The 10,890-nt window shown below is 36.6% G+C and overlaps 2 protein-coding genes across 2 annotated transcripts; one reads left to right on the top strand and one right to left on the bottom strand.

Annotated features, from left to right (window-relative positions):
• The first annotated feature begins 1,061 nt into the window (after window positions 1–1,061).
• Window positions 1,062–2,228, top strand: LOC118053979 (transcription termination factor MTERF8, chloroplastic). The gene has a single exon (XM_035065412.1). The coding sequence runs from the start codon at window positions 1,062–1,064 to the stop codon at window positions 2,226–2,228; it is 1,167 nt and encodes a 388-aa protein (XP_034921303.1).
• A 3,448-nt stretch (window positions 2,229–5,676) lies between these two features.
• Window positions 5,677–10,355, bottom strand: LOC118053907 (probable protein arginine N-methyltransferase 3). Its single transcript, XM_035065305.2, has 7 exons — window positions 9,891–10,355; window positions 8,703–9,248; window positions 8,484–8,581; window positions 7,541–7,619; window positions 7,200–7,451; window positions 6,933–7,100; window positions 5,677–6,355 (listed from the first exon to the last, which is right to left on the bottom strand). Exons 1-7 carry the CDS (start codon window positions 10,191–10,193, stop codon window positions 5,894–5,896), a joined length of 1,908 nt encoding a protein of 635 aa, XP_034921196.1. The 5' UTR covers window positions 10,194–10,355; the 3' UTR covers window positions 5,677–5,893.
• Window positions 10,356–10,890: the final 535 nt, after the last annotated feature.

The raw sequence follows: 10,890 nt of genomic DNA, 5'->3' as shown, positions 1-10,890 counted from the left end.
GGTAGCCTTGAGAGAAGAATAGTGATCCTCTTTCAATGAGAAGGGTGGGATCTCGATAAGAATTACGTCTTACATTGTTATTTCCATCCATGCTTGAAGCACAGAAGAAGAAATGAAGAAACTGGTACAAATTTTCTTGAAATAGCAACGAAGAGAGAAAGAAAGCAGATATCTCAGAATGATGGATGGTCAAGGTTGGTTAATCTTTATAGAGAGGGTCTTGGCGGGAAGAATCTTTGGCCGTTAGTAACGGTTAGGCAGACAGGACCTCTAGCTTGGTAATTCTTGATAGCATATGTAAAGCCCCAGCCCACGTAGAAATCTGGGTTCAAGATTTAGGGCTCGCTTATCTTGAATAAAACTACACAAGACCCGACTCAAAAAGATGAGCCGAAAGTAGTATTATTAAATCCGGTTTAATTAATATTAGTTTGGGCTAAACTTTTTATATAAAAAATTTAAAATAATATTTTTTAAATTTTTAAAATATTTTTAAATGATTCTATTTTAAATTCATCTAGATGAAATTTTTGTATTAATTTTATTTTCAAACTCTTATAAATTCTTGATTAAAATTTTCTTTTCTTGTTATATAATAGACATAGTAAGGAATTTAATGTTTTTATTGAGCAATTCTAACATGAGTTTTTTATTAAAAAATCAAAATAGTTTAAGAATAAAATTAATGTATAAAATAATTTGAATGTAAAATTGATATTTATATAAAAATTTTGAAGTATATTGTGAGCTTTATCCCCCCTTTTTTTTTTTTTAATTTAGAGTTACTTTGCGAGCTAATATAGTATCCAATTGATTAGAGATCTAGGATTGATTGGATTTAAAAAAAAAAAAATTGATGCTGTTTTAAGTTTATTTAGCCGTTTAATATATAATTCAGGTTGAAAGCCAGGTCATGAATCGGGCCGGACTGCCTGGCTCCTTTCTTCCCTGAACCCTAAAACCTGCGATAATCCCCTCAGTCTCCAGTCAGTTTTCCTTCTTTCTTTGTCTGTCCAATATTCATCTTCTTTAAAAGACATTTTTTCTCTTTGGAAAAAGTAATGGCCACTAGAAAGAAAAACCTGCAGCTGCTGCTTTCTCTTGTACAAAAACGATGTCTCCAAACATCATCTGCTGATGCTCTACTTCCACCCACCAGGACCACCACTACCACCAATGCTTCATCTTCATCATCATTTGATGTTCATTTCCTCATGAATTCATGTGGGCTTTCCTCAAAATCTGCTCTTTCAGTTTCTCACAAGCTCCAACTCCACCAAAATAAGCTCCAAAAACCACACTCTGTGCTCCTCTTCTTGAAATCTCACGGATTTGACGATTCCCACATAGCCCAATTAATTGAAAAGCGACCCAAAATCCTCCATAGCGGAGTAGACGACACTTTGAAGCCCAAATTCGACTTCTTCGTTAAAAATGGTTTCACGGGTAAGCTTCTGCCTCAGCTTATCGCCTCCGATCCGAATATTTTGTCAGCGGCTGTAGATTCTCATCTTAAACCATGTTTTGAGCTTCTCAAGTTATTTCTGGGCAGTCCTGACAGAATTGTAGTTGCCTTAAAGCGTGCGCCTTTTTTAATGTCTTTTAGTTTCAAGGGTGCTGTGCAGCCAAATATTGAGTTGTTGATAAAAGAGGGAATGCATGTTGATAGGGTTGCAAAACTATTAAGTTTGCATGCAAGAGTGATACTGGTTAAGCATGATAGGATGGTTTATGCAGTGAATGCTTTGAAGAATTTGGGTGTTGAACCCAAGACTCCTGTGTTTCTACATGCTGCTAAGGTAATGTTATCCATAAGTAAGTCGAATTGGAGGAAGAAATTTGAGGTTATGAAGAGCCTTGGATGGAGTGAAGAGGAGATTATTGTGGCTTTTAAGCGATACCCTTATCTATTAGCATGCTCAGAGGAGAAAATCAGAAAATCGTTGGATTTCTTTGTGAATACTTTAAAGTTAGAACCACAAACTATAATTACATGTCCCGAGTATTTGGCATATTCGGTTGATAGAAGGCTTCGTCCCAGGCATAATGTTTTGAAGGTTTTGGTGTCAAAGAAGCTGGTTAAAGAAGATGAGAAGATTGTGCGGGCAGTAACCCGCATTAGTGATAGAGATTTCCTGGAAAAGTATGTTACTAAATATGCAGACAAGGTGACAGGTTTATTGGAAATATATGGCGGTATCAGCAAGGCAAAAAAGATGGAATCTTGATGGCAGACTAAGTTTACTTCTGCAATGCATTGTAATAATATGTACCGGTTGTCTAAATTGTTTCCCTTTGCTCCTGAATTGAGAGGTATTTTTTCTTCGCTTATTCCAGTTTTACCGTAGCTATATTTTCAAATTGTGCAACCAGTGATTACATTTTATATGTGCCAATCCTGGCTATGTGTTTTATTAGTGTAGCCAAACTATTCCATGATTCTAGGAAAACCTTGGCCAGGTTTCCTATGTGGGGAGGATATAGTGACTTCAAGTAGAATCCTAGCTTTTGTCATTTTTCCCTGTGTTGTTAAGCAAATACTATGGTTATTTTTTTTTATTTTTTTGGAGTAAGGCAGTTATGAATTTAATTTTGAATAAAAAAAAGTCATCAATCATTGCAACAATTTGGCAGGAGTGTGATAAAATACATCAGAGTTTAGACACTCTGGTTAGATGCACCTCTGCCCATCACTCTTTTGATAGCCTTGATCAGATGCCATTGGTCTCGGCAAATATTTGGTTCCTTGATGATTGAAATCAACACCGATTTAAAAGTCTCAATCTGCATTGTTTCCACAAAATGCTTTCTGTTATTCCTCTTGTTGTGTGTGTATGGTGTGCAATTAGCAAATGAGACTAGGGGTCAAGCATCATTGACCAAGTTCCTGCCATGTGAATCATAGTTGAATGTAGAAGATTAATGCTGAAGAGGAACCACCACTGTAGTTCATTTGTTGTCCATATATGATGACAAATTAATAGCCTCATAAAATCGGTTCTCTTTATAGAAATAATTAGCACAGGTAAAATTATTTTATTGTTATGCTTCGTCTTCAACCTAAACTTTTGAGTTCTTGGTGCCCAGATATACAAGTTTTTGTACTGGTAGATCTTTCAGTATAGTGAATTGTTTAGTCCCGAGGTAATAATCCTAGCCACCTAGACGGCTAGGGTTTGTTTGTGCGTGTTTGTGTGTGCACTCCCACTCCTTTACCTTGCAATCTATGTTATCGAACGGATGGTTAAATTGCTCAAATATGGCATTGTAGATTTTGGCACTACTAACTTCAACAGTTGTTTCTCTCGAACTGGTTCAGTTTAGTTCATTGTTATTTAAGTTTCTCGTAGGTTAAATTATGCTGTCTCCCATGCTCTGTTTCATTGAATTGGAAGGATGTGGTGGGTGTTGCAGTTTCATTGGATTCTCTATGACTCTTACACCACTTCCCATTTCTGCATTTCTATCCATATCTTAAGGCGGTTGAGAAGCTACGTAGTTTGTTTTTTGGCTTGAGGAATTCCAGAGATTCTGAGGACAGAAACCCTTTGCCTAGAATTCAGTGCCTTCTACCTACAGCATAATTTTGAGCTCATTGCAAACTTCTACTTATGTAAAGAAAGGAATTTAAGAATGTTGGAGAAAACGGAAATGCAGCAACCATGGCGCAGCAGCTGCTGTCTTGGACCATTTGGGAGTTGGAATTCGCAGTAGATCTCATGATAGAATTTTCAGCTAGCAAAAAGCAATTTAGTTCTACACATTGTTTAGGTGAAGCTATCAATTTAGTACTATCACTAGAACCATCCACTGATGCAAGAAAGTTAACTCTCAACAGTTCTTCAAGTTTGCACACCTTTTTGTTTGCAGCAACTCATTTTTGTCCTTAGCATAGCTAGAGTTTCCTCTGCTTGAAACTGCATCTCTTCTGCCAATCCTTCCATGCTGCTTTGCCCATAGGAACCAAATGAGTGAAAACTAAGCTCCGTATGGCCTCTACTCTCCACGCTTTTGAACCAAACCCTTTTGTTGGTGTTATCTATTTTTTGTAATAGCTACTATTCAAAGAAAATTGTATTTTATATATATAATTGAATTGAACAACATCTCCAAGGCTTAATTTAAGGAAATATGAACTATGAATGGAGTGAAAAAGTGATCCTTTGTTCAAATAAACTTTTAAAATCTCTTAAGAAATTTTAAATATGATCTAACAATCAAATTAGAAGGGAAAAAAAAATTAGCTACAGGTTGGTTTGGAGTAACCAAATCTTTTTTTTGGTCTAGCCCTGCTTCATAAAAATATCTACTAAGTGATCAACATAATTTATTTGTGACACCATCTAGCTGTGATATAATTTTATCCGGAATCTTCAGTTTCTGATCAGAACCTTCAATTTCCAGCAGCTGATTATCGCAGCCTACTAGCATGCTAAAAAAATAATGTAATTGCTGTGAGGTATATCAAATATAATGTATCAATAAACAAACATGATGAAGATTTGCATTCAATCTAAGCAGCGTGGCCAAAAGATCAAGATTGACAAGGATGAAATGTTCTGGTTCTGAGCAACGATTTTGTTAACTGTACAAATCATTTTTCTCTACAGCACAATCCATCCTAATTCTCTAAGTCCATGAAAAAGACAACTCTAGGGAAACTTGGGTTTCCAATGACAGCGAGCGTCATCCGAATTGCGCCATTCATCTTCTCTCTCTGCATCCAAAACATGTAAGTTTGACCTTAGCATCTCATCTATTCCAAGATTTAGTGCGCTGCTCAGGTCGATAGTCTCCGGTATCACTTCTAAAGTTAGACTAAACCCTAAAGATGACAAGACATGGATAGCATTTGCTATCCGACATCTGATCTGCCTCGACTCTTGCAGCATGTCTTTGGAAGTTGTCTTGTATTTGGTGAGTTGTTGTTCGGTATTGTTTAGTTGATCCTCTGTAGTAGTACTGTCCATGGCCTTGACATGTTCACCAACCCAAACGAACCTTGCATCCAAGTATCACGTCAGCCCCATACTGTTCCAAACGATGGAGATGAATGTCTTTGTATTTTCACTAGATAGGGAGGAATTGTGAGAAACTGACCATTCTCAAGCTGTGAGGCATAAAAATATTGCTATTAGCAAAAATGATAACATGGCATAAGAAAACAAGAATGGGTCAAGAATTTTGGCTTCCACCAATGCACCTACCATCAAAGATAATAGACGGGGATAATGTAAAAGGCAGGTTCAGGTTAATGAATCAGTAGCATTTGTAACAAAATTCACTTTACTCTTGTAATTTCTGCTTAGAATTAGGGTTTTGTTTGCATAAGAACACATTCCGTGGACCAATCTCAAAACAACATTGTTTCGGTTTCATTTTTCTTTTTAAAAAAAAAAAAACTAAAAAGAAATCATTATAAGAAAACAAATTAAAATGTCATTTTACATAAAAAAAAAAAAAATTAAAAAAGAAACAACTAGATCATGCCTGAATCCGATCTAGCCAGGTAAGTTCAAACCTTGCTAGGTTGCTTGCTTGAGATCACGAGATTCGAATCAAACCTTGATGAACAAGTTTTTAGGTCAACTTGTCAGTCAAGCCAGGTTTGATAGCTATGTAGCTGGTTTTGTGGTCACCTCCCATCTAAATGGAAAAGGCATTTCATACGGTGGATGAAACAACAAAATAAATTTAACAGCTAAGATTCTGCAAAGGATACTTGACAAAAAACTAGAGCCAATTCACATAATGGCACTTGAGATAGGCATCACAAAATTTCTTCACAGGACAACAGATCAGATGAAACAAAACTGATCCACATTGGCCATGACATGCTAGCTAATGATTTGCTAGATAGTGTTATATAAAATTTGATCCACTGAAGTTGTTCTTAAGATAGATTGAATATCTGCACTGGCCAACAGCGTTTCCGTCCATCAAGGTCAACTCCAGAAGTTTCAATTGAAATGTCAATGCTGCGGTGGTGTTCGACAGCACGGGCAATGCTGATGCGTAGATGAATTCTTGAGGCAGGACATGCATCTGTGCCAACAGCTGCGGATTTGTCAACATAGGGTTTTCCTGGTGCCATTGCTATTGGCTCAAGGAAGGTGAAAATTGTTTGGGACCAATGTGTTTTTGGAGTGTATGGTGATGTAGACAAAACAGATGGAGTTTCTTTGCAGAACCTTGGGGTAAAACCAGTATCAAACCACAACACAACACCATAGCACCAGGTTGTTTTAGATGTCAATTCAGTGGAGTTGTTTGCCAGACAGATCGACTTTGGTTCCAACTCAATGCTTGCAGTGAAATCCACTTCATCAGGCTTCATGGTTGCCAAGTCAAAAGTCTGAAGAAGAAGACAATTCATTATGCAATCATTGTACCAAAACACAGTATGCAACATAAATCTGGACGACAAGCTCCAATGTAATTACAGAACTATCCTTGGAAAGGATCAGACAACTTGAAAAATTAGAGTGCAGGCATCTTTCCAAATTCATAGAGTTTTCCAAATTCATAAAGTTTTGAAGATTCAAAATATGTTCAACGTGGTATAAAGAGCCATTAATTTAAGAAATTGAGGAAAAAGAAAACTTTTTGGGATGTTTTGTGACGAATACAAAACAAAGGTTCAGAAAAAGATCAACAAAACCAACACCAGATTCAAGAATTTTTAGAATGAGTCATAATTTGGCTTTCATTCATTAGCTACAATTGCTGATTATTGACTCCTCGTCATCATGACCTTCCCATAAGGACAAGCAGGAGATCTGTATTTTCTACCCTAAAAATTCACACGTATAAAAAATCTTACAACTGTTTGCAAAGATGGCTTCATCCCTGGCAATGCAATATTGAGAACCACATACACTAAGTCACAGATCTAGATAAGCAACTGTAGAAATATAAAGTATATAACTAACCTGGAGAAGCACAGCATCAGTCACCAAATCCTTCTCATCCACAACATCCACAATAGGAAATTTAGCAGCATCCTGAACAAGTTCCTTGCCAACACAAGACATGTTGAAACCATACACCTCTTCCCAGAATGGAAGACTAGTGCCACCACTTCCAAATCCAGCAGCATACTGAAGAAGTCAGTTAAAAAGATGAAAATGAGTTCGGACTATAAATCCCTAATCAACATCTGACGAGCAGTTGAGGGGAAAAAAGATTTAAGAACTCACAATACTCGCTGTGTCAGGGAGGATGGCACCCCCAGGCTTCAACCATTTATCTCTGGCAAACAGCACTGAGCTCAGCATTGTCTCATAAAGTAGGCAGTACCCCATCCACTCACTCAATAATACATCGACACTATGCGGCTTAATTTGTATGGATTTATCAATCTCTTCAACCATACCTTGAACCACCTCCATCACTCCAGTATACTGGTTATTGCCTTCAGTGCACCGCCAAAGGCCATTTTCTTTTGCAATCTATAATTATGCATACCAAAGAAATGAGAAGCAAAGAACCACAAGAGGTAATGAAGGAATGAACTAAATTAAACAATGGAAAAACATACCTGAGTTGCCACGGAAGCCATCTTCTCACTTGCTTCGACTGCAATTACTCTTGAAGCCCCTGTTTTGGCAGCAAAGAGACTGTAAAAAAAGAAAAGAAAAGAATTTCACGTAAGATCCTGATGTGCTCTGAAATGTTTAAAAAGATCATTGAATACAAGGGTGTAATGTTCCAATCATTCACTTATAAGCAAGCATACACAAACATTGCATAGTAGCCACCCACATGGTCAAATATTTTCTGGCAAGCCGAACAAGGGTAGCTTCTTCTACTCTTTTCAGGGTGCTGGTGAAATCAGATATGGGGTGGTTTTGCAAGTGCTGGATAGACCAATCCATGGCCGAAAAAATCCTATAAAGTGTAGGGGTTTCATGCTTTAAACTCCCAATCCCTACGGGAGACTGGATTCAATCCAACAATTCTGGTACCACTAGCTAAGTTCACTAACATCTCAAAGGCCAATGCCACTTCACTGGAAAAGCTAGCCAGCAAACGTTAAAGACCAAAGCATGCAGTATTAAGCCAAAGCAGCATTTCAATGTATTAAGCCCTTTCATTTTGTTAATTTTGTTTAAGGAGGTGCTAGGAGAAGTCTGTGATGTTGCAAAAGGACTTCTCTGAAGCATAATGTAATAAATCATCTCAGGAAATAGGTAGAGATAACATTGAGACATGTTAGAAATCAGAGAAAGGTGGAATTAAGGAATTTTAGCAATATCAAAAAAAGAAAAGTATAAAAGAAATTTGCAATATGCACGTGCATAACAACATATACATCTATCCCAAAAACTCATGCAATATAAGATGTGAAGCATTGAGTTTCAAGATCTTATCAGTGGTCAAGACTAGCTTTAACAAATGTCTCTAAAATAAACAAAAGGTGCAAACAAAATAAGATGAATAAGAGCATAGAAACAAGAATCACATTGCCACTGCCACTCCACCTTAATATGCCAGTTCCACAACCTACATCCATCACAACTGCACCAGTCATGAGAGAAGGGTTTTTCAAGATAGCTTGACTATAAGCATCCATCCTAACCTGCATAACAAGAATATACGAGTCTTCATGCAAAATAGTGATACTCATAACCCCCAATCAACTTTCACATTTCAAGCCAACCAACCCCCGGCATGAAATAACACAATTAAAGGCTCAATACCTTATCGCTTATCATCTCTCTATGTATACCAAATGAACTGTAAGCCCCAAAATAATTCGCGTTGGCTTTCTTGATATCCTTATCAAGAAGATTCATAATAGAAGCTTTTGAATGCTTATCTGATGGCTTTCCATCTGACGAACCAACACGTTCTTCAGAATCTCCGTTAACCATTTCCATCTTTGAAGAATTTCCCATGTTCTCATGACTGCTGGAAGTAGAAGCAGCTTCTTTTGCTCCATTTTCTCCATAGCCATGAGCAGATTTTTCCAGCATGTCGGTGTCTTCAATGCACATCCCATCAATATTACTCAAATCCCTCATTAGTTCCTCTTGGTCATCCAGCGTCATATGATTATCTTCACCTTCTTCATCTTCATTGAAACTGTACAATAGCGGATCATCTTGCATGAAAGGTTTCAAATATTTATCATCATTCCACAAAGGCTTAATTTCTTTCAAATTTACTGTTTCATGTAAATGATTCTGTATATCTTGGTGGGATTGACAGGCAAGCCCACAACTCCAACATCTATTTTCTGCCACCTGGTAAATGAAAACATCGAACAGTATATAAATTTACTAGCTTCCAGCCAACCATAAGTTGTTTTACCTTGCGAATTTGCATTTAAATTCTTGAAAAAGCTGCACTAGTTAAACTTAATCTCGTAGTATTTAACTACAAGGCATTGAGTTAAAATCATTGCTAAACACGGGCAAAGATATTAGAATTTAATTAGCATTGTAGAAGCTTTTCAATGTGATAAAAGCGTAACACCACATAAAAATATAAAATATGGTCCACTGATAACTTTATTTTATAAACAATTCATTTTCCAGTTATTTATCCCAGTAACCACAACAGAAGGCATAGAGATTACTATACAGCTCGAATTGAAATAAATTATACACTAGGCTACACGGAAACTATAAAAAATAAACCAAAAGACAATAATTTTTCTTTCCATTCTATACAATTCCTCGGCAACCAAACAGAATCCATATCAAAACCAACGTTAACACTCAAATTCCTAGAAAAACTACAAGAACTCAGCCTAAAGATTCTAACTTTTTAAACATTCACTCCCTATCATTTCCCCCTATTTTCTCAACAGCAAAGCAAACAAAACAAAACCCAGATCAAAACCAAACTCAAAAATCAAAAGCCGTCAACCCCAACCAACTAACCTGAGACCTGACATAGTTGATTAGCTTAAACGAACCATAGAAATCCAAGCCCAGTTCCTTCCTTATCCCATCAAAATCAAACTTGTGAGCCAAACGACAGTGCTCCCACAACTCACTGCAAGAACTGAACTGTGAATCAAGAAACAAACACATGAAAGGCTTGTCGTTTTCTCCACCGTCATTGTCGTCGTCTTCTCCCCAATCGTCCCAGTCTTCGTTTTCTTCTTCGAATTCTGAATCGGATTCTTGCTCGATAACTGATTTCTCAGCTTTGTTGAGTTCTGTTTGGTCGTTACTTGCCATGATTTTGAGCTGTTCGCTGAATGAGGGAGGGAGGGAGGGGGGAGAGAGGGGTATGGTGGCTAGTGGAAAGTGGAGGGGTATTGCTAAACCCTGCGATATAAACCCTAGCTCACTCGCAAGCCACACTTCACTTGTGAGCAATGTGCTTCGCTTTAGAAACTTTTCAAGAGTAAACTCCAAGTAAGTTCCTCAAAGATTCAAAAAGTCTAATTTAGGAAGACAAAAAAATTCAATTAGATCTCTAGAATTAAAGAAATTTCTGATCAAGTCCCTCTAAGAGCACCTTGTATTGTCCAAGTTTCTCTTGTTATAGGCGTCAACTCCAAGTAATTTCTTACAAAAATCTCATGTTATTCGATTTAGAAAAACAATTGTTCAAAAATATTCAATTTTTGAAAAAAGATTCTGTTAAAGTTTGGTAGATATTTGAATAGTTAATTTGCAAAAAAAAAGTTGAGAGCTACTAGTATATATAAGATTCATGGAAAATAGATCAGTAAGATATTTGCTTAGATTACAAATAGTGAGAATCTAATTTATTTTTTTACCATCAGAATACTTATTTAATAAATTTTTATGTATTGAAATTACATCTTTTTTGGATCGAGTTTTAAATAAATTATTCACATGATAATCTATTAAAAGAAACCCCACTCAATTATATATATATATATATATATATATATATATATAATAT

This window comes from Populus alba, chromosome 1 (genome assembly GCF_005239225.2).
Source record: "Populus alba chromosome 1, ASM523922v2, whole genome shotgun sequence".
NCBI lineage: Eukaryota > Viridiplantae > Streptophyta > Magnoliopsida > Malpighiales > Salicaceae > Populus > Populus alba.
This window is presented reverse-complemented; position numbering and strand designations above follow the sequence as displayed.